Source organism: Epinephelus fuscoguttatus, linkage group LG21, assembly GCF_011397635.1.
Source record: "Epinephelus fuscoguttatus linkage group LG21, E.fuscoguttatus.final_Chr_v1".
Classification (NCBI taxonomy): Eukaryota; Metazoa; Chordata; class Actinopteri; order Perciformes; family Serranidae; genus Epinephelus; species Epinephelus fuscoguttatus.
In genome coordinates, this window is record NC_064772.1 from 2,505,470 (window position 1) to 2,530,709 (window position 25,240).

The 25,240-nt window shown below is 40.6% G+C and overlaps 1 protein-coding gene across 3 annotated transcripts in view; it reads right to left on the reverse strand.

Moving 5' to 3' along the window:
* The window catches only part of xylb (xylulokinase homolog (H. influenzae)), a 294,008-nt gene that overhangs the window by 229,270 nt on the left and 39,498 nt on the right, over positions 1-25,240 (reverse strand). For all 3 annotated transcript variants that reach the window (XR_007448299.1, XM_049565798.1, XM_049565799.1), the window contains exons 2-7: positions 19,051-19,133; positions 18,543-18,612; positions 18,279-18,359; positions 15,455-15,541; positions 15,246-15,374; positions 9,415-9,480 (exon numbers count right to left, since the gene is read on the reverse strand). Coding sequence is in view for 2 of the 3 variants with exons in the window: in XM_049565798.1 (XP_049421755.1) it covers positions 9,415-9,480; positions 15,246-15,374; positions 15,455-15,541; positions 18,279-18,359; positions 18,543-18,612; positions 19,051-19,133 (516 nt within the window). In the remaining variant the exon portion in view is untranslated. The remainder of the gene's footprint in view (positions 1-9,414; positions 9,481-15,245; positions 15,375-15,454; positions 15,542-18,278; positions 18,360-18,542; positions 18,613-19,050; positions 19,134-25,240) is intronic.

The window sequence follows — 25,240 nt, forward strand, 5'->3', positions numbered from 1 at the left end:
AGATTCACATCATTCTAGCTAACTAGCCTGGTAAGAAGCTACACGCTGACTATGAGGGAGAAAAACACACATGGAACTTGCTATGGGTTGGGGAACTGCAATAGGCTACATACTTCCATGGGAAATACGGGCTAGAGTGATGCACGATCAAAGTGATTTATTAGTTCTCATCTATTAAAGGTAGAGTCTGGAGTTTTGTTCGTTGTAGTTTGTAAACAAAACATTCAAACTGGGCCCCTCTTCTCGGGTTCAACTGTGTAGCATCCTGCCCCAGACAGCAGCAACAGCAGTTGTCAGGACAGTAAAGGAAAGGAAATACAGTCCGAGTGAATCGCTGGAGCCATGGGCCGATACCCGGCCATCACCGGCAACGGTAGCCTCCAGCGTTTTGTTGTAAGGGGCAGGAGGGCCACTGTGGTGAGCTGGGAAGCGGGTGTTAGCGGCGGATGCTAACCGCTACCGCGAGCCGAAGTTAGCATCGAGCTAGCTCACCATAACGGCCCTCATACTCGTTACCAGTTGAGGCTTTAGTTGTCGGTGACGGCCGGGTATCTGCCCGCGGCTCAAGCACTTCACTCGGACTGTATTTCTTTTACTTTGCAGTTCTGCTGCTGTGAGAGAGACGTGCTCGCACTCGCTAATATCCGGGACAGCTAGTGGGGCTAGTAGCCCTCCTACTCTGCTGTACGTAGCTTCACCTGAGCTCTGCCACGCCCATTTCCGCCTACTGTTTTTTCCGCAAATTCGCAAAATGTCGCAAACCTACTTTTTCGAACTCCTCCCAGGCAATTTCACCGATTGGCATGAAACTTTGCACACAGCATCTGTGGACCCTCCTGACAAAAAGTTATTAAAAGAATTTTGATATTCCAAAAAATACTCAAGTTATTAAATAGCAACTTCCTGCAGATTTCGTTCTAAACAGGAAGTGCTGCATATCTCCACACTGGTGTATCCGAATGACATGAAACTCAGTTTACCACATGAGCCCCTGAGGCTCTGTGCAGAATGTCAGGTGATGACCACAAGGTGGCGCTCTTTAAATTGAAGTATTTTATATCTCAACATCGGTTGGGCGGATTAACACGAAACTTGGTATAATTATTGTCAATGCCCTCCTGAGGATATCTGACGAAGGACTTACCGATCCGCCACTAGGTAGCGCTCTGGTGGCCGTCTAATTTAATATTTGGCACTGTGCCAACAGCATAACACTCATGGAAATAAAATTGACAGGGGTGGTATAGACTGGCCCCTGTAACTCACACACCAAAAATGACCAGCAGGTGGCGCTATTTTCAATGCAAAAGCGTTTTTGGCTAATAACTCCCACATAATATGTCGCACATTGTTAAACCTTCTATTTACGTGTTCTCTGAATTCAGCTGAATTGTGTGGTGTAAGCCACGCCCACTTTCACAATAATTTTCCATTTGCTAAATCGCGACAAATGAAAAACATACTTTTTCTAACTCCTCCTAGGCGATTTGACCGATTTGCACCAAACTTTGCATGTAGCATCTGTCAACCCTCCTGACAAAAAGCTATTAAAAGAATTTTGATCGTCCAAAAAACGGCCAAAACATAAAACAACAAATTCCTGCACATTGTTTTCAAAACAGACAGTCTTTCATATCTTGACCAAATACGGTCCGATTACCACAACACTTTTGCCAATTGTGTTCCATGGCCCGATGAGGGTTTGTGCAAAATTCGGTGCAAATCAGCCAATAGGTGGCGCTCTGGTGGCAGTCTAATTAGTGTGAATGGAAGTAAATTGGAAAATCTTCAAATCCTCTTCAAAACTCATCGACTTTCAACCTCTTCTCGTACCTCATACTTTGAGCTAGAGACACCATGTCAACTTTTAAAGAGTCAGAAGACCTTGAACTATTGGGCATGTATTCAGCTTCTACTTTTTGGAAAAATACATACGTGGGTTGGGTGCCTACCTGTATACTGGAAATGTAAGTAAGAGATAACCTTTATTTTTTAATTTACTACAGCTGACAAGACACCTAGGTGTACGCCCCCCGACGGCAGCATGCCCCGACGTGCGTGGACTGCAAGGGCCCGTTCATCGCTGCTTGCAGCTTTAATTTTATTTGTTATCTTTTGCATATGTGTGGCTGCTCTGTGTGTGTCTGAGCAGAGTGCACACATGTTGTGCACCCGCCTAGAGACGCATATTACCAACTTGTTTAAAGCAGCTGTGCGGAACTTTTTGTTTTCATTGATTATAGCACCCCTTTGGTCGAAGCGGTATCACACCCACAGCCTGGTGTCGTAAAATCTCAACTGCAACCAGCAATTACCGCATGCATTTGTTTTGGAGAGCGAGAGGATTAACTAACGTCAGGTCAGTCCAAGTAATTAGTGGAAACAGCAAAATTACTCAGTAAATTCTCCTGTTGTCTTTCTGTTGTGATCTAATCTGTTGTGTATTTTGAGCTACTAAGGCTACCGTAGTAGTGTGAGCCTCAAGTTATTCTGGGTAATGTAGTAACCGTTGTTGTGCTACTGGAAACAATGAGAAGCAGCCGTGTACGTTGGGTGTAAGGATGAATAAACAGTTAACAAGTCATCTGCTGAGTCCGCATTATTATGTGAAAAGAATACTCTGACGATTTGGGAGTTATGCCTTTTCTCTATCATTTTCATATGTACAGTGGCTGGGTCTCAGCGGTTAGCATGGCACTTATAGGGGGTCAGTACATTTTGTGCGGAGGGATACACCGGTGAGCAACAGCTGCAGCTGGCTCTGGGACAGGTACGCTAGGTCACTCGGTAAAAGCAAACAAAGATACGACACGGACGATATTACTCACCCGACTGAAAGCTGTCCATCAGCTCCTGCAGGCCTGGGTGTTTTTTCCAGTTCATCTTAGGAACATGAAAAAAAAGTTTCAATCACGCCAGGATTAGTGATTGCTGCAAAGTTTTCACTCCTTGTGATGCACTCTCTGTGGCGGTTTTCCTCCTGATTATAAATCTCCCCAAAGATGGTAGCATCGAGTCCCATTCTGTGCAGCAAAATGGGAGCGGAGGATTCAGCCTCTCTTCTCGCCCGCTCAGCATCCAACACATGGAGTTCCTCATCTGTATACTCCGGCTCTGGGTCTGGCTCTGGGTCTGTGTCCGCTACAAGAAACTCTTCAAAATCGCGTTCAAAGTCGTCCATTGCGGCTACTAAAATCCGGAGATATTGCTAGGCTAAATAAACAGCCGAGTTTTGTTTACAAGCTACGTCTGTGCCTGCTCACCAGTGTATCCCTCCGCGGATCACAGCGCAGGACTTACTGACCCCCTATAAGCGCAATGCTAACCGCTGAGACCCAGCCACTGGACGTACAAACACAAAAAAGATATCGATCATGTTGTCTCAATATGAAAATGATAGAGAAACGGCAGAACTCCCAAATCGTCGGAGTATTCTTTTATGTGAAGATACACAGTGAAGACATAACATAATCCTAACCCAGCAAAGCTGTTACCTGCAGCCTTCGCTTGCAAAGCTAACGCTATTAAAGTTAGGTCAGTCCAAGTAATTAGTGGAAACATGCTAACATGCTAATGTTACACACAAGTTAGTAGTAAAGTAAGATCTGTTCATAAATGTTGTGGTGTAGCTCTGAATTTCTTATAAACTGAGGACAACTGCCTGCTGTATATTTGTGTTCATGGTCACAGTCACAGATAATTTTACATGATGCTCCTTTGTTATCCACCATGACATCAAAAGCACAACTAAGTCCTCATAGATACATCTCTGATAAAACTGTTAGGTGTTATGTGTTCAGCAATGCCCGTTGCGTACTGCTTACTCGAAGAACACTGTAAACACGGCTCCTTCTTCTGTGGTTTAATCGCTGCGGGCCATTGCGGGCGAGCAGAATCACTTCTGCCTCGGGTGCCGTATTCTAGTTTGCTGACTTCCGCTGTGTGTCCGACCCGAGCTAGGCTACGCTAAATAGCCATATAGAGAAAGGCTTTTTTGTCGCTGTTGAGTTCAAATAAATATGCGGATCTTCAAGGGGGGGTGATATGAACTAGGGACAGTTTTATAAATTGTAAAAAGTTCTGCACAGCTGCTTTAACAGTGAAATACTGCGCTGTTGACTTTAGACCAGGTTTTTGTTGGTCACTCGCACATTTGCTTTTTACGTCGTCTAACTAGCAACGCTCCATGACTGCGCCTGACCACTCCTCATTTTTAGACCAACACACCCAGAGAAGCGCAAGTTCATTTGCTAGTTAGATGACGGGGGCGCAAGGCGTGAAAATGACAACTGTGTCTGCATCTAAATAGCAATAACACTTGCAACATGGATTATGCGCCGTCCGCTTTAGACCATCTAAATAGGGCCCATCGTGTTCACAAGGATGGACAGACAACCTGAAAAAATAATGCTGCGGCAGCGCAGAGGCATAAAAACAGAGGTTTTACCTCATTTAACACGGAATCTGCTGGTCTACCGTTGCCTTGATTTGTATTATTGTGTGACTTTGACATAATAATTTCGTTAATAATTGGCAAACTTTCTGGGGAAAACCTGGTCTTATTAGGAGAGACGGCATTCATCCCACTTTGGATGGAGCTGCTCTCATTTCTAGGAACCTGGCAAACTTTATTAGTAATTTAAATCCCTGACAACCCAGAGTTGAGACCAGGACTCGGAGACGCAGTCCTATACGCCTCTCTGAGCTTCTAGTTCAGTTACCCAGCCATAGTTTTCATAGTTTTATACAAACGGTGTCTGTCCCCCGACCACCTAAATTATTTAAATCTAAAATTAAACAAAGAGGAGTTGTGCATAACAACCTCATAAAAATTAAAACCTCTTCTGTGACAGAAAGACATAACAGGAGAATTAAATGCGGACTGTTAAATATCAGGTCTCTATCATCTAAAGCAGTGTTAGTAAACGAATTAATATCAGATTATCATATTGATTTACTCAGTCTCACTGAAATCTGGCTGTGTCAAGATGAATATGTCAGTCTAAATGAATCCACTCCTCCCAGTCATAGTAATACCCACATTCCTCGAGGCAGCGGCCGAGGAGGGGGAGTTGCAGCCATTTTTAACTCTAGTCTGTTAATCAGCCCTAAACCTAAACTAGATTATAATTCATTTGAAAGCCTCGTTCTTAGTCTTTTACATCCGACCTGGAAAACCTCGCAGCCACTTTTATTTGTTATAGTGTACCATGCTCCTGGCCCGTATTCTGAATTTGTATCTGAATTCTCAGAGTTTTTATCCAGTTTAGTTTATCCAGATAAAGTTATTATTGTAGGCGATTTTAACATTCATGTCGACGTTGATAATGACTCCCTGGCTACCGCGTTTATCTCATTATTAGACTCCATTGGCTTCAGTCAGGGTGTACATGAACCCACTCATTGTTTTAACCATACCCTCGATCTAGTTCTGACGTATGGAATTGAAATTGATAATCTAAAAGTCTTTCCACAGAATCCCTCGCTATCGGATCATTATCTGATTACTTTTGATTTCTTTTTACTCGATCACACGCCACTCAGCAACAGTTACTATACTAGATGTTTATCAGATAGTGCTGTCACAAAATTTAAGGAAAAGATTACTCCGTCATTAAATTCAATACCAAGTCATTCAGTAACAGAGGTTTCCCGTCGACTTTGATCATTTTGTCGATAGCGCCGTAGGCTCGCTCACGAACAACACTTGACTCTGTAGCTCCTCTTAAAAAGAAGTTAAAAAAGCAAAGAAAATTCGCTCCATGGTATAACTCTCAAACCCGTAAGTTAAAACAAATATCGCGAAAGTTTGAAAGGAATTGGCGATTAACCAAACTGGAAGAATCTCGTTTAATCTGGACAGACAGTCTCAAAACTTATAAGAGGGGCCTCCGCAATGCCAGAGCAAACTATTTCTCAGCATTAATAGAAGACAATAAGAACAACCCCAGGTTTCTTTTCAGCACTGTAGCCAGGCTGACTGAGAGTCAAAGCTCTATTGAGCCTTGTATTCCTTTAGCCCTTAGCAGTAATGATTTTATGAGCTTTTTTAATGACAAAATTCTAACTATTAGAGGCAAAATTCATGACCTCCTGTCCTCAGATAGTACCTATCTAACCTCAAACACAGCTGTAAGACATAATATATATTTAGATTGCTTCTCCCCAATTTCTCTTCAAGAATTGACCGCAGTGATTTCTTCATCTAAATCATCAACGTGTCTCTTAGACCCCATCCCAACCAGGCTACTTAAGGAGGTCTTTCCTTTAGTTAACACTCATATATTAGATATGATCAATATATCCTTATTAACAGGCTATGTACCACAGTCTTTTAAGGTAGCTGTAATTAAACCTCTACTAAAAAAGCCCACCCTGGATCCAGAGGTGTTAGCCAACTATAGACCAATATCTAATCTTCCCTTTATGTCAAAGATCCTTGAGAAAGTAGTCGCAGACCAGCTGTGTGATTTTCTCCATGATAATAATTTATTTGAGGAATTTCAGTCAGGATTTAGAGTGCATCATAGCACTGAGACAGCACTAGTTAAAATTACAAATGACCTTCTGATTGCTTCGACAAAGGACTTGTCTCTGTACTTGTTTTATTAGATCTTAGTGCGTTTGACACAATTGACCATCAAATTCTACTGCAGAGACTGGATCACTTAATTGGCCTAAAAGGTTCTGCACTAAGCTGGTTTAAATCTTATTTATCTGATCGTTTTCAGTTTGTTCACGTTCATAATGAATCGTCCTTACGTACCAAAGTTTGTTTTGGAGTTCCATGGTTCTGTGCTCGGACCAATCCTATTTACTCTATATATGCTTCCTTTAGGTAACATCATTAGAAATCACTCTGTAAATTTCCATTGTTATGCGGATGATACTCAGTTGTATTTATCGATGAAGCCAGAAGAAAGTAATCAATTAACTAAACTCCATAATTGCCTTCAGGACATAAAAACTTGGATGAGCACCAATTTCCTGATGTTAAATTCAGACAAAACTGAAGTTATTGTTCTTGGCCCCAAACAAATCAGAGACTCTTTATCTGATGACATAGTTTCTCTAGATGGCATTGCTCTGGCCTCTAGCACTACCGTAAGAAACCTCGGAGTAATATTTGATCAAGATTTGTCTTTTAATTCTCATTTAAAAAAAACCTCACGGACTGCATTTTTTCATCTGCGTAATATTGCGAAAATTAGGCCTATCCTGACCCGAAAAGATGCAGAAAAATTGGTCCATGCTTTTGTTACCTCAAGGCTGGATTACTGTAACTCTCTATTATCAGGTAGCTCTAGTAAGTCCTTAAAAACTCTCCAGCTAATTCAGAATGCAGCAGCACGTGTACTAACAGGAACTAAGAAACAAGATCATATTTCTCCTGTTTTAGCTTCTCTGCACTGGCTCCCTGTAAAATCCAGAATTGAATTTAAAATCCTACTGTTAACTTATAAAGCTCTAAATGGTCAAGCTCCATCATATCTTAGAGAGCTCATAGTGCCATATTATCCCACCAGAACACTGCGCTCTGAGAACGCAGGGTTACTCGTGGTCCCTAAAGTCTCCAAAAGTAGATCAGGAGCCAGAGCCTTCAGCTATAAGGCTCCTCTCCTGTGGAATCATCTTCTTACTGCGGTTCGGGAGGCAGACACCGTCTCCACATTTAAGACTAGACTTAAGACTTTCCTCTTTGATAAAGCTTATAGTTAGGGCTGGCTCAGGCTTGCCCTGTACCAGCCCCTAGTTAGGCTGACTTAGGCCTAGTCTGCCGGAGGACCCCCCTATAATACACCGGGCACCTTCCCTTCTTCTTCTCTCTCTCTCTCTCTCTCTCTCTCTCGTATTCTATTACTGCATCTTGCTAACTCGGCCATTCTGGATGTCACTAACTCGGCTTCTTCTCCGGAGCCTTTGTGCTCCACTGTCTCTCAGATTAACTCATATCGCAGCGGTGCCTGGACAGCGTGACGTGTGTGGTTGTGCTGCTGCCGTGGTCCCGCCAGATGCCTCCTGCTGCTGCTGCCATCATTAGTCATTAGTCATACTTCTACTGTTATTATACACATATGACTATTGTCACACATGTATACTGCCAGATATTAATACATACTTTCAACATATTGTACCACAGTAGCCAGAACTATAACTATAATATTATTACTTTCAATAATGTTGTTGTAAGCTACTGTCATTACCTGCATCTCTCTCTCTCTCTCTCTCTCTCTCTCTCTCTCTCTCTCTCTGTGTCTCATTGTGTCATACGGATTACTGTTAATTTATTATGCTGATCTGTTCTGTACGACATCTATTGCACGTCTGTCTGTCCTGGAAGAGGGATCCCTCCTCAGTTGCTCTTCCTGAGGTTTCTACCGGTTTTTTTTTTCCCCGTTAAAGGGGTTTTTTTGGGGAGTTTTTCCTTATCCGCTGCGAGGGTCATAAGGACAGAGGGATGTCGTATGCTGTAAAGCCCTGTGAGGCAAATTGTGATTTGTGATATTGGGCTGTATAAATAAAATTGAATTGAATTGAATTAAAGTATTTGTTCAGATTCACCGAAGTCACGCAATAACACAGACTAACTAACTGATGGAGGCAGCAGTAGACCAGCAGCTCCTGTGTTCCATGAGGTAAAATAACTGTTTTTGTTCATGGAATCTGGCGTTGAAAAGAGCAAGAATAAGTTTCACTTTGAGTTGAGTTTTAACTCATAATATTTTAGCAAAATGCATGTGTTTGTGAGGTACTGAGCATATGTCACTTTCAATGGTTGGATGACTAGAAAGGTGCTATACAAATGCAGGTCCATTTACCATGCAGGTCCAATTACACTGTATGAGCTGTGTGAGAGTTTGTAGATGTTTTGATATCAGAATCAGAATCAGAAATACCTTACTGATACCCAGGGGAAAACTGTTTACTCCGATGTAAAGAATAGAGAATTATGAAAGTAGAAGTAAGAAGTATAAAGTACAAAGTATTTGGAATTATGAAATAAAATATGTGCATTATGCTATAATGTTAACAGCAGTATGTAAAATATTTGAAAATATAAAATATGTATAATGTGATGAGAATATAAAGTTTGTGTAAGTTGGAAATATAAAGCTATGTGTATAATGCATCAATGTACAACACACTTACATAACTAGAAATAACAATAAAAAATATGTTCAATACATAAAATACGTGCAACATATATTAAATATACATTCAAGTTACATACTGTAGTTTTGTTGTTAAACGTGGCCCCAAATTAATCAGTCAATCAATCTGTTTGCTGTTTTTTGTGGAGGCATGCAAGACAAACAAATTCACAAATTCAAGGTAACAGCATGACTAATTGACTTACAAATGGTCATTTTGTGGGTGGAGTCTTCGAATAACAAAGTAAGACTGCGGATTAACCTCAGAGTCCTGATAGTCGTCTGGTCGGGTCTGTCTCAGTTTGGCGATCTGGTTTCCTGTGAAACGCTGCAGACAAACACACAAACACACTTATTTTTTCAATGTCCATTAAACCCAGATCTGTTCCTCATTTAAAAAGCCACAGCTTCAAATAGCAGCAGAATATGATGGAGGAGTGTGTGATGCTTTTGGGAGGTTTAATGAGTTATTTTTTATCAGAAAAGTCTACTAAACGGCCTTACACTGGACTCTACTGACTTAAAATAATGTCTGAGACCAACCATTCTCGGAACCCATCGGCTATGTTCACCGTCTGACTTCCGGCAGACAGCGATACAGCCTCTGGGGACAGACCCCTGATTTTTTGGCATTCCAGTTTGATTTGGGTGGAGGAGGCAAATTTCCGTTTCCAACTTCCGTTTTAAATATACTGAACCACTGCAAGTTTGCAGTGACGCCAATTATGTTCTGCCTCATTAGTTCACCGCACGGACTGTTTAACCTGGCAACAACTGCAGCCGGCTCAAACGTGATTGGTCAATATCACGCAGACTACAAACAGCCTACAACTGGAAACCAGGGCTCTTCCGCTCTTCTTCCGGAAGGAAGATCTCCGGGGTTTGCCCAGAGACTCTACATTCACTGAATGTAGAGTCTGTATATAGAGACTAGAGACCAACTAACTCTATGAAGGTTTTGAGTCTGCAATGAACAAAAAGACAAAAGTAAGTACATTTAAACCAGACAGTATGCATACTAATAAACAATAGTTTTTTAGAGAACAAACCAAAACTAGAATGAATGAATATTGCAGCAAAGCTCAAATTCTAAAACACGAATGTTTCATACACATCTCACCCCCAAGCAGCACAGAAGATGTATACAATCAGCACAGTTTCAAGATTAGTGTCATCATTTCAGTATCTGACCAAATGTCTCCCCCTTTGTTCCTGAGATATGATGTTGAGTAATGAACAGAAAAGTGTTTTTGCTGAACATTATAATGTCACAGTGAAGTTGACTTTTGACCATTTGTTTAGAAAGTGTCATCTCTTTATCATTTTATCCTATTAGACATTTGTGTAAAATGTTTAATTAGCATATGAATTCTTGAGTTATGGCCAAAAATATGTTTTTTGAAGTCACAGTGACCTTTGACCACCAATTTCAACCCTGAGTCCAACTGGACGTTTGAGACAAATTTAAGGGAATTTCCTCAAAGCGTTCCAGAGATATCACATTCATGAGAATGAGTCAGGCGCAAGATCACAGTGACCTTGACTTTTGACAACAGAATTCTAATCATTAATATTTTTGTAAATATCATTGTAAATTCTTATTTACAATGGCTTCCTGGCAAAAGGCAAGAGCCTCTTGAGAGCCTCATGACAACAGGGTGGATGCAAGGACATAGTGACCCTGGCCTTTTACCACCAAATTCTTATCAGTTAACTGTTGAGTCCAGTTGGACATTTGTGCCAAATTTGAGGGAACTCCCTGGAGGCCATCTTGAGTTATCACGTTCACTAGAATGAGACGAAGACCTTTGACCATCAAAATAGAATTACTTCATCGCTGAACCTAATTGGATGTCTGTGCCAGATTTGGGGAAATTCGTCAAAGCGTCCTTGAGATATCACGTTCACAAGAATGGGACGGATAGACAGGCACATGGAGGGACAGACATACAGACGGACAAATAACATGAAACATTTAGCTGTGTTGATTTCTTGGACAGTAAAAACAGTAAACTATAACACATGACAATTAGTATCAAGTCCTAACATCCTAGCATCTAACCTCAATCACTATTTCAGAAACTCTGTCAAAACAGAAATATGTTCACTTTTCTCCTGCAACCTACTCATGTCACTGTAACTTCTATAAATCACGCACCTATTTTCAACATTGAAGAATTCACAGCAACTGAAGTTGCCAATTCCATTGATACTTTAAAAAGTTCCAAAGCTATGGATGTATACAGACTTATACAGACTTTTCTAAAAGCACACAGGGATTCCTTGTTATTCCCAGTTACACACATGATAAATCAATCAAATAATCAATCAACTGTACCATCGGTTTGGAAGATAGCCACAGTCACTCCTATTTACAAATCTGGAGATCAGACAGACATGGCTAATTACCGCCCGATCAGCATTCTTCCAGTAACATCAAAAGTCATGGAGAAATGGGTTGTGAAACAACTAATTAATCATCTGAACATTGATAATTCTCTCCTGCACCTGATGCAGTTTGGTTTTCGGGCTCACCACTCAACGGAATCAGCTATCAGTGTGTTGTTAGAAAAGGTCAAAAACTCTCTTGACAAAAGTACTTGTGTAGGAGCCGTCTTTATGGATCTAAAAGAGGCTTTCAATACTGTCAACCATCAAATTTTCATCGCTAAACTGAATTCATTTAATTTTTCTGAATGCTCTAAATTATGGATGAAATCATATCTGTCCAGACGAAAACAACATGCCTCTGTTGATGATATCACATCACCATATCTTGAATGTACGGTAGGGGTCCCACAAGGATCTATACTTGGACCCATTCCTTTTTCGTTATTTATTAATGACTCACCAAATGCCTGTAAGAATGCTGATATTGTGATGTACGCGGATGATGCAGTGATCCTGACTAAAGCTAAAACCTCACAAGAGGCTTCCTGTATTCTGACTTTGGTCCTGATCCCTATACAGGAATGGCTAACTAACTTACCAAAAAGACTGTTTGCGTGATGTTTTCAAAACACAAAACTGAAATCAGCCAATCTAATATTTTTTTTTAAACGGTGAAGAGCTTGAACTCATTAAAGAATTCAAGTATCTTGGTGTCATTTTAGATCCAACTCTGTCATTCAAAAATCATGTTAAGAAAATCACTAGAACAGTTAAATTTGAGTAACTTTAGACAAATAAGATCATCACTAACTGAAGAAGCAGCAAGAATGTTCATGCACTCAATGATCTTCTCACATACTGAATACTGCCTTCACTAATTGGTCACTCACAGGAAAAACAATACTCAAACCTACTGAATCTCTCTATAAAAAAAACTCTGAACATTTTTGATAGAAAACCACTCTCCCACCATCACTGCGACATCTTAGTACGCCACAATCTTATAAGCTTCGACAGTTTCACTACTTTTAAACTTGCATGTTCTGTATATAAGATCTTGAATCTTGCATCTCCACCTTTGAGTCAGTTTTTTAAACGGAAATCCTCCAGTAATACCACCACTAGAGCAATCTCAAAACGAGACTGCGAAATTCCATTTAGATGCACTTCCTTTTCATAAACTGTTCTGTCAGTCAGGGGCAGTAAAACCTGGAATAGTCAGTACGTTTACATGGACAGTTTAATTCCACTTTTAATCGGAATGAACGGCCATTCCGATTAAAAGTGGTCATGTAAACGGTCATTCCGATTGAAAAATGGTCATTCCGATTGAAAATTAAATCCGATTAAAGGGGGTGGTTTCTTCCGTTTGTCATTCCGAGTGAAAGAGTTTTGTGTGCATGCATACACTCATTCCTCTTTGAGTTCATTCCGGTCTTTCTGCATATGCTCGTTTCCTTGCCTTTCTGGTGCGATGACGTATATAGCGCACATAGCAACGGGCTGCATAGCAACGGGCTGAGCTAGAGCAGTCCGACTCGTTGCACTCACCGGTTTCCATTCGCCACAGCATGGTCTTCTGCCTCCCTTCTCCTGCTCAACAGATGAAGCATTAGCAGAACAAGGTTGTTGTCGTACTGCTGCTTCAAGAATATAAGCAAAACACACCCGAAAAAGGCAGTAATAACGGCGTCGTCAAGCATCTTGTTATCCGGAGCGAGGACCACAGTGTTTTCTTCCGGTAAACGTAAACACGTAACATCCGCCCCGCCCCCTATCCAATCAGAAACCTTCCCTGCCCCAAACCTTGCGCAGACCTGAATAAAGGCGATTGAACTGATCTCCCGTGTAAACCCTCATTCGGAATTAATATTTCCCATGTAAACTACCTGGAAACACTTTAATTCCGAATGATTTCATTCAGATTCATTTCATTCCGAATGAGAAGCTATCATGTAACCGTAACCAGTCTGCCAATCTCAATAAGGGAATGCTCTACCTTTTCTTTTTTCAAAAGGCACTTAAAAGACTGGCTCAAATCCAATCAGATCTGTAACCATTGTTAATCTAACTAACATTCTAATCTAACTTCAGTATGAATATTCCCGCATTTAAAAAAAAATAAAATAAAATAATTCTATATATTTATATATACACATATATACATATATATATATATATATATATATATATATATATATATACATATATATATATATACATATATATATATATATACATATACATATATATATACATATATATATATATATATATATATATATATATATATATATATATATATATATATATATATATATATACATATATATATATATACACATATATATATATATATCCATCTCAGCACAACTCCATCAAAAAATCTGTACTGGTCTTTGCATTGTTGCAACTTTATTTTCTATACACACCCTGGACAGACTCCTCCCTAATTTAATGAAACCTTAATGTAACTTTTTTTTTTTTTTTTTTTACACCAACAGCTATTAATGTTCATATAAGCACTGCAGCACTTTATAAACTTACTCATTCGTATCCATTCTCTCTATACAGCATAACAAGTATCATGAACAGAACTTTGCATTGCTGCAGTCTCATCTTCCATCTACACATTACTTACAGTCCCCCACTCAAACTCCTTTTTGCACTGAATGTTTTGGTCTTGACTTGTAGTGTATATGCTTTTGACACCGTTGATGGATTAACCTGGTGTCACATGCAACGGGGTCATGTGCAATAGGGTTTATGTGCAATATTATGATATCCTTGGTCACTTCTGGTGTTGTCATGGGCTACACTTGATGTATTTTCGAATGTATATTGTGCACCTCTTGTGTCTTCTGTATTGTGTCTACGTGGTTGCTATGAATTTAACTTTGTCTTTAATCGTTCACTACATTTTTACATCAACCTGCCTATAGGGATAACAGATGGAAATTTGCCGTGGTCTACAATCTAGTGTATTTACATATACTCATGTAGCTGTTCATTAATATGCATTGTCCCTATTTCTAAATAAATAAATAAATAAAAAATAAATAAAGATCAGTGTATAGTAAAAACTGTAGAATGAGGAAGCAGCTCATGAGTCTTCTCCAGAGTGATCTGTGATTTATTTTAACCCTCCCTCTATGTTTTAACATAACTTTATTTATGTCATTTCAGGACAAGCTGAGGAGACCAGCTGAAAAATTATTTTATAGTCTACCAGCTGTAGACCTTAAAATTATTAACATTTTCAGTGATTTATGAACATTTGACTTATTGTTTAAAATCCCTTTACATGTAAACTGAACTATAGTTTTATTTATTGTATTTTTATGCTGTGTTTATGAATAGTGGTGCTTGTATCATTTTTCCTGTATTTTTGGTTCCTGCCAGCTTTATATATTGTTAAATTGACAAAACACCAAGTCTGACTTTAAGCTGAGTTTGTGCTGAAAAAAATGACACCATGCATGTGAAGTAAGGACAGTTTAAAAGTTACTAAAGAAAGACTAATCTGAATGCACAGGATGCTGGAAAAAAAGAACCAAACAACGTGGACCACAGAGGGAAAGATTATTGAAAAACACTAAAACACAAGCGTCCAAATGATACAAAGATCTTTGTTACAGAGCCAGCTGAGTGACAGACAAATGGACAGACAGGCAGGCAGACAGACAGACAGACAGGTGTGACCTCGTATGCTCTGGATCCAGTGATCTCTGCCAGTCTTAGAGCTCCCCCTGCTGCTGCCTGCAGGTCCTGACACTGCCGACTGCTGCTTGAGTCCATCCACACAGGACAGTCAGACACTGAAAAACTGTCCTGTTAATACATCAGTACACATCAATACACTGCACAGATTCCATCTGACACACACAGCACATCTGACTCTGAATACAGACCTGTAGCAGCTGGTGCAGGTTCTGCTCCGGGTCGAGCTGCTGCAGAGTCTCAGACGCTCCTCTTCTCCAGTACACACTGCCATGTTGCTGAGAGACAAAGACTCATTCAGGTGAGAGCAGCAGTTAATGTGAAAACAGGAAAACTGTTAACAGATGCTCTGTTTTAGAGACGAGCATCTTTCCATAAAACTCCACTCACTTTTTTTAATTTACGGAAATATGTCAAAATATAATTTTACATTTTAAGAGTTTTTCCATCAAACTCCACTTGTTTTTTTAAATTTTACTGAAATCTGTTTCATACAAATTTACTGATGTTGTATTGGAAAGACATACAGTTTTAGAAATAAGCATCTTTCCACAAAACTCCACTCACTGTTCTTTAAATTTTAGTGAAATATGTCAATACATTTTGACAGATTTTCTGTTTTAAGGATGTTTTGTTTTAGAAACCAGAATCACTCCACCAAACTACAATGTACAGTTTTAAAACAACTGTTTTAAAGATGTTGTTTTAGAAATGAAAATCTTTCCACAGAGGCCCACTCACTTTTCTTTAAATTTTAGTGAACATGCGTGATTTCATTTTAAGTATGCTATATGGCCAAAGGAATGTGGACACTCTTGTAAGAATACTTTAGCGTACCTGTGGGGGGTATTCCAGAAAGCGGATTTAGTGAAAACTCTGAGTATGTTTACCCTGAAATGAGGAAAACTCTGGGTTTTTATTTCCAGAAAGAGAGGTAAGTCAAACTCTGAGTCAATCACCATGGCAACTGACTCTGTGAACTTAACCTGCTTGCTGGCAGGTTTTCTTTAAGAAACCCTGAGTTCACCCTGTCTCCTCCCTACTGCCGAACCTGAAGCAAGCTGTCAGACAGACATGTCTGTATGTAGGAAATCCCATCGATATCGAGGCAGAATTAATTCGCAATTCCTTACGCCGGGAGAGGATCTTCAGACCCTTTTTCTGTCATTCCCAATGAATATCTGTTTGAACGGTACGGTTTTTTCATTAGGCTCAATCAATTTACCGGCCACACATATCAAATCTGACACACCACGGACGTGCGCTCTCATCAGAGGGTATGGGCAGGGCTGTTTCAAGACACTCTGGGGACCCTAGGCAAGAGGCACCTTGGACCATAGGTGTCATAGTTGAGCGCACTTCCGCGTTGTAATTTCCTGTAAAAATGTCCGTGAAAAATCTCCGTGATGTGAAAAATGCATGCCGAGCAGTCACTGGTGTGTGCGCACAGGGCTTGCGGACGTCCGCTTTGAATACGCGCGGACCTCCGTGGAGTCCGTTCCGCCCGAGTATGTTCGGGCCTTTAAAGATGAATGGATCTCTGTGTGCGTGGCTCGGGTGGGGGGGGGGGGGGGGCATTATTCGAAAAATTGTCGAATACTTGCCACGATTTTCGAATAGTGTTTTTGCTTGTGTTGCCCATCCCTAGAATAAATTACTTATTGACTTATTCATACTTCAAAAACAGCAGGGGGGATCAAAATAAAATAAAAAAATAAAATAAAGATCAACCAGCCACCGTCCTCCCCTGACAAGTAAAGAACAGTTCCTTCATAAGTAAAGAACAGTCCCTTAAGTGCGGTGAGGTTTGTGGACCGTTACCTGCCACAAAGAGACAAATGTGAACAGTGTGACAATGTGAACAGTGTGACACATCACACCTGTGTGCCACCACGGCTCGGCTGATCAGGTATTTCTGGGCAGTCATGAAATCAACAAAGAGCAAATTATTGGACGTGGAGCCGGACTTCCCCATCACCGGTAAGCCTTATCTTGCGGCGCATTTGACAGGAATACGGTGTCTGTGACCCCCGTTCAACCCACAACTGGCAGGATTCGCCTTTCGTTTCTGCTGCTGGTTGAAATCTGTACTTGCATAGTGTGCTGAATGATTTGTTTTACTTGCGCAAGAGGGTGAGTGTCCATGCGCCGTTGCGCTCAAATAGGCCTAAGTCATCAATCATGTATATGTAATTAAAATAGCTGCTGAAATTAGCAAAATTTTTGGGGGGCCATTTTACCTTAAATTGACAGGAGAGTTAAACATGAAAGGGGGAGAGAGACAAAGGGAGTGACATGTAGCAAGGTGCCACAGGCTGGAGTCGAACCCGGGCCGCTGTGGCAAAACCAATATATATATAAACCAATAGCCTATATATGGGATGCCTGCTCTATCCACTAAGCCACTAACATCCCCTCAAAGAAAATTCTGCTTTCTAAATTTCATATGCCGCCTCTCTCTCCTTGGCAGCTTTAACGGTGATACTTTTTTTTTTTTTTTTTTTTTTTTACAAAATATATGCTCATATTCGCTGTAGGCATTCATGAGCACATCCAGTTCCACAGGCGTAAAATAAGTTGAGGGCTTTTTCTCTCCGGTTGTCATGGTGACTCGAGGTATCGGGGCTCCACTGATGATGGCTTTTTATTGTGGTTGTGCACGCGCTTAACTCAAGGTGTACCTACTCAGAGTTGATTGAATTAGCTAATTCAAATCAGCTGTTCTGGAACCGGATACTCAGAGTTTCCCATCTCAGGGTAAGTCAACTCAGGATCTTCAGGATTAGACTCGGAGTTTGTTGAACCTCCTACCTGGAATACCCCTCCGGTCTGTTTTTTTTGTTCGTTTGTTTTGTTTTGGGGTTTTCTGGTAGTTGGGGCTGTTAGTTCTAATAGATGCTATATTTTTTGTATTTTGTTTGATGTGGAAGAACTGGACTGGTCTGCACAGAGTCCAAACCTCATCCCCATTCAACACCTGAACACCACTCATCAGTGCTGGACCTCCTGCCTCACCTGGCCACTGCCAGACAATGCACTGACACGGGAGAAGTCAAGCCCCGCCCTCTTCGCCTTGTCCAATAGCAGGCCCAGAGCCTGAAGACAGACACAAACACATAGCAGCCAATCACACTGCAGTCTAACGACAAACACACAGTGAGACAGAGAGAGCTGGAAAATGTGATTAGTCAGAGGACAAGGGTCACAGTGAGTTAATACTTTAACTGAAGTTATCCAGTGAACAGAGAGTGTGCGTGTGTGTGTGTGTGTGTGTCCTACCTTCACCCACATCAGCACAGGTGAGGTTACTGTCAGTCTGTCTGTGTGAATATGAACTCCGCCCTGAGTTCTGAACAAACAATAAACCTCCACTCAGTTTTAAAATAAGAGAACAATCTTCACAAAATAAAATCAACACTGTCACAGAGGAATAGAATAGAATAGAATAGACTTTATTGTCAATGTACAAGGTACAACGAAATTATGGGTGCTCAGCCATCCACAGAAAGTACCAGTACTACTACCAATACTACTGCCACTACGACTACCACTTCTACTGCCACTGCTACAACAACTACAACTAGTACTACTACTGCCACGACTGCTACTACTGCCGCTGCCACTACCTATACTGCCACTACTACTGCCACTACAACTACTACTACTGCCACTGCAACTTCTACTACTACTACTACCACTACTACCATTACTACTACTGCCACTACAACTACTACAACTACTTCTACTACTATTATGATTACCAGTTAACAGTGGTCATGTGTGTTACCTGAACTCTGGTAGTTCGGAGTCAAATTGCACATTGTTCTGGTGAACCACCTTCAGGTTTCCATCCACTGCCACCATCTTCAGCTTCAGGGTGTAAAAGTACACAAGCATTATCAGTTTCAGGGAGTAAAAGTACATAAGTATTCTCAATTTCAGTGAGGATAACTTTTTTTATTACCGGCTTCATATAGTTTACGCATCAGCAGTAAAAGTACACAAATATTATCAGCTTCATGTAGTTAAAGTACCAGCACTAAAAATACACAAGTATTCTGAGATTCATGAAATAATAGTACAGAAGTATTCTCAGCTTTATAGAGTATAAGTACACAAGTACTCTCAGTTCCAGTGAGTAAAAGTACACAAGACTTATCAGCTTCATATAGTTAAAGTAACGGCAGTAAAAGTACACAAGCATTGGTCCTGAAGGCAAGACAGATAAACTTTTACCAAAACTACAAGATTTTAAACCTTTACCATGTGTAAAGAAACTGTTGTCATTTTTGACTCTGAGCTTAATTTTATTCCACACATCAAAAACGCAACAAAGATAGGTTTTTATCATCTTAAGAATATAGGCAGAGTCCGCCCATTTCTCTCTCAGGCTAACACAGAGGTGCTGATGCATGCTTTTATCTCTTGTCATTTAGACAATTGTAATGCTCTGCTCTCTGGTTTTCCCAAAAAGACCATCTTTAATCTGCACTTACTTCAAAACTCAGCTGCACGTGTGCTGATGAAGACCAGAGGGTGGGCACTCAATTTTAAGGTTCTTTTATTAGTTTTTAAATGTCTTAACGGTCTTGGGCCATCTTATTTATCTGACCTGCTTCTATCATCAACCCTTGCGGATCCTGAGGTCCTCTGGCACCAGCCTTTTAATCATCCCAAAAGTCAGAACAAAAACCCACGGGGAGGCTGCATTCAGCCATTATGGCCCACACTTATGGAATAGCCTGCCAGAAGAGCATCAGGACTGCAGAGACTGTTGATGTTTTTAAAAGGAGGCTCAAGACTCACCTTTTTAATTTGGCTTTTAACTGATTTCTTCTACTCTTTTTTTATTATATTTTATTTTATTTATTTTTATTCTTATTTTGTAATGTCTAATGTTCTTGATGATCTACTTTTAAATACTTACACATTTTGTTATTATAAATTTTAAACTCTTTATTTTTAAAATTTGAAATTTTAAAATTTTCTAAATCTTTAAATTCTTTATACATTTTATCATTATTCTATCTTATGCCTGTTTTTATCCTACCCTATTGTCTTTTAGTCTTTTAGTTTTTAGCTCCAGTGTTCGGCTGTGGCGCCTCTCGGTGTGGATGGCTCCCCACAGGTGGCTTTTTCCTCACCAGGGGCCTCATGTACAAAGACTTGCGTGGACTTCCTATTGAAACGTGGTGTATGCTTAAATCCAGAAAATGTCGTACGCACAAAAACATCCAGATGTATGAATCTGTGCGTACGCATGAATCCAAGCACATTTCCTTTGTACATCCCAATCAACGTGGAATTGAGTGCACATGTTGGAGTACCCGACCCCTCCCCGTCCATGCCCCTATTTAAATATGGAAATCATATTTAAACGGGCCCTGCACCTGAGATTCCCCTCTCTGCACAATCAGAAAACTAAAACAAAAGAATGAGTAAGACGGGAAAAAAGAAAAACTTCACAGAATGCGAACTAGAGACACTACTCACTGAAGTGGAGGCGCGCAACAATGTACTTTTTGGCGCGCTGTCCTCCGGCATCAATGCTAAACGCAAGAGGAGTGGGAGAGTGTGTGTGAGGCTGTCAATGCCGTGGGGTCAGAAAAGCGTACACACGCAGAATTAAAAAAGAAGTGGTCCGACATTAAGGTGGACGTGAAGCAGAGGACGGCTTTTCTTTTTCTTTTTAGCAGCGACCCGCAGCTCTATTAGGTCACTGTCGGTTGGTCCACAAAACTTTTTGTGAATAACTCAAAAAGTCCTTGACCAAAAATGCTCAAAATCTGCACACTGCAACTAGAGACCATGAATAACTATACCAGAAAGAATGCCCACGATTCATCCATAGGTGGTGCTATACTAACCGATTCAAATCTTTTCATGAATAACTCAAAAAGTCCTTAACCAAAAATGCTCAAAATTTACATGCTGCAATTATTGCGGTACTGCGGTAAGCAAGTTGTGTCATTTCCGGTGTTTCTGTGACAGCGTCTTTGTACTGCTCTGGTGAATTCTAGTAGCCTGTTTTCTCACTTCAGTTGCTTTAACGTCTACTTCCAGTCTTAACCCACACTGGTTCTGTTTAAGCACTTATAGCTCTCCTCCTTTCTACGACTTTCTCGCTAAGCTCTTAGCTGCTGTTTGCACATCACTAGCCTTGGTAGCTACATTAGCTTTACAGCTAGCGATGGCTTCTCCCTCTGCTCTTTCTTGCTCTGTGTGCCAAATGTTCAGTTATGCCTCTGCCTCCTTTAGCGACAGTGGTAATTGTAGTAAGTGTAGCTTATTTGCTGCGTTGGAGGCGAGGCTTAGTGAATTAGAAGCGCGGCTCCGCACCATGGAAAACCATTCAGTAGCTGCGGTAGTTAGCCAGCCCCCTGTAGCCGGTGCGGAGCCACATAGCATAGCCTTAGCCTCTGCTGACTGTCCTCCGGTAACTCCCGTTCAGCCGGGACACACCACATACGCACACATCCAGATCCAAACAACCCCACCCCACTTGGGGTTGTCACACCCCCCCCCTTAAGACGGGACCCCCAAAGGGGAACCACCACACCAAACCCGCAACTAAAACCTAGGAGTGACTGGGCCAGTTACAACCTCACCTCTCACAATAACACCCACACATTAAATAACATGAATAATTCCCCTCCCAAAACCCAACCATAACTCACCCCCTCGCCCCCAATACTCCGCAACCTGGTACCGGGGAAGCCTATTTAAGAGAGTGGAAGACAGGGGAAGAGCAGGAGAGTAGACGTAGGGATAAAATTACATGTCAGAACATACAATAGACAACGGACGACAATTGACCCAATACCCCAACCTATACTCTACGGCAGAGGCGCCCTCGACAACGCATCTGCCAAGACATTATCTTGCCCTTTAATATGACATATTTCCAAATCGTACCCCTGCAAAAAGAGAGACCACCTGACCAGCCTCTGGTTTGGAGATTTCAGGGTGCCCAGAAACATCAAAGGGTTGTGGTCTGTATAAACAATAAGAGGTGCCGTCGGACGAGCCCCCATTTGTCAGAGCTGGCTCAATTCTCTGACAAACAAACGCAAGAGGGAATGTAACTGCAAATGATATTTATTTAACAAACGTGTCGGACTCCGTAGTTTTCTCTGGACCCCTCCCAAATCTGACCAGTGATAACATGTTTAGCTGCATGTCATCATTTAATCGCTGGCTGTCCAGGTGGTGTCCAGCAAACGATGTGGGTTTCGTTAATAATTGGCAAACTTTCTGGGGAAAACCTGGTCTTATTAGGAGAGACGGCATTCATCCCACTTTGGATGGAGCTGCTCTCATTTCTAGGAACCTGGCAAACTTTATTAGTAATTTAAATCCCTGACAACCCAGAGTTGAGACCAGGACTCAGAGTCGCAGTCCTATACGCCTCTCTGAGCTTCTAGTTCAGTTACCCAGCCATAGTTTTCATAGTTTTATACAAACGGTGTCTGTCCCCCGACCACCTAAATTATTTAAATCTAAAATTAAACAAAGAGGAGTTGTGCATAACAACCTCATAAAAATTAAAACCTCTTCTGTGACAGAAAGACAAAACAGGAGAATTAAATGCGGACTGTTAAATATCAGGTCTCTATCATCTAAAGCAGTGTTAGTAAACAAATTAATATCAGATAATCATATTGATTTACTCAGTCTCACTGAAACCTGGCTGTGTCCAGATGAATATGTTAGTCTAAATGAATCCACTCCTCCCAGTCATAGTAATATCCACATTCCTCAAGGCAGTGGCCGAGGAGGGGGAGTTGCAGCCATTTTTAACTCTAGTCTGTTAATCAGCCCTAAACCTAAACTAGATTATAATTCATTTGAAAGCCTCGTTCTTAGTCTTTTACATCCGACCTGGAAAACCTCGCAGCCACTTTTATTTGTTATAGTGTACCATGCTCCTGGCCCGTATTCTGAATTTGTATCTGAATTCTCAGAGTTTTTATCCAGTTTAGTTCTTAAATCAGATAAAGTTATTATTGTAGGTGATTTTAACATTCATGTTGACGTTGATAATGACTCCCTGGCTACCGCGTTTATCTCATTATTAGACTCCATTGGCTTCAGTCAGGGTGTACATGAACCCACTCATTGTTTTAACCATACCCTCAATCTAGTTCTGACGTATGGAATTGAAATTGATAACCTAAAAGTCTTTCCACAGAATCCCTCGCTATCGGATCATCATCTGATTACTTTTGATTTCTTTTTACTCGATTACACACCACTCAGCAACAGTTACTATACTAGATGTTTATCAGATAGTGCTGTCACAAAATTTAAGGAAAAGATTACTCCATCGTTAAATTCAATACCAAGTCCCTCAGTAACAGAGGTTTCCCGTACCAACTTTGATCATTTTGTCGATAGCGCCATAGGCTCGCTACGAATAACACTTGACTCTGTAGCTCCTCTTAAAAAGAAGTTAAAAAAGCAAAGAAAGTTCGCTCCTTGGTATAACTCTCAAACCCGTAAGTTAAAACAAATATCGCGAAAATTTGAAAGGAATTGGCGATTAACCAAACTGGACGAATCTCGTTTAATCTGGACAGACAGTCTCAAAACTTATAAGAGGGGCCTCCGCAATGCCAGAGCAAACTATTACTCAGCATTAATAGAAGACAATAAGAACAACCCCAGGTTTCTTTTCAGCACTGTAGCCAGGCTGACTGAGAGTCAAAACTCTATTGAGCCTTGTATTCCTTTAGCCCTTAGCAGTAATGATTTTATGAGCTTTTTTAACGACAAAATTCTAACTATTAGAGGCAAAATTCATGACCTCCTGTCCTCAGATAGTACCTATCTAACCTCAGATAGTACCTATCTAACCTCAAACACAGCTGTAAGACATAATATATATTTAGATTGCTTCTCCCCAATTTCTCTTCAAGAATTGACCGCAGTGATTTCTTCATCTAAATCATCAACGTGTCTCTTAGACCCCATCCCAACTAGGCTACTTAAGGAGGTCTTTCCTTTAGTTAACACTCATATATTAGATATGATCAATATATCCTTATTAACAGGCTATGTACCACAGTCTTTTAAGGTAGCTGTAATTAAACCTCTACTAAAAAAGCCCACCCTGGATCCAGAGGTGTTAGCCAACTATAGACCAATATCTAATCTTCCCTTTATGTCAAAGATCCTTGAGAAAGTAGTCGCAGACCAGCTGTGTGATTTTCTCCATGATAATAATTTATTTGAGGAATTTCAGTCAGGATTTAGAGTGCATCATAGCACTGAGACAGCACTAGTCAAAATCACAAATGACCTTCTCATTGCTTCAGACAAAGGACTTGTCTCTGTACTTGTTTTATTAGATATCAGTGCAGCGTTTGACACAATTGACCATCAAATTCTACTGCAGAGACTGGATCACTTAATTGGCCTAAAAGGTTCTGCACTGAGCTGGTTTAAATCTTATTTATCTGATCGTTTTCAGTTTGTTCACGTTCATAATGAATCATCCTCATGTACCAAAGTTTGTTTTGGAGTTCCGCAAGGTTCTGTGCTCAGACCAATCCTATTTACTCTATATATGCTTCCTTTAGGTAACATCATTAGAAATCACTCTATAAATTTCCATTGTTATGCGGATGATACTCAGTTGTATTTATCGATGAAGCCAGAAGAAACTAATCAATTAACTAAACTCCATAACTGCCTTAAAGACATAAAAACTTGGATGTTAAATTCAGACAAAACTGAAGTTATTGTTCTTGGCCCCAAACAAATCAGAGACTCTTTATCTGATGACATAGTTTCTCTAGATGGCATTGCTCTGGCCTCTAGCACTACCGTAAGAAACCTCGGAGTGATATTTGATCGAGATTTGTCTTTTAATTCTCATTTAAAACAAACCTCACGGACTGCATTTTTTCATCTGCGTAATATTGCGAAAATTAGGCCTATCCTGACCCGAAAAGATGCAGAAAAATTGGTCCACG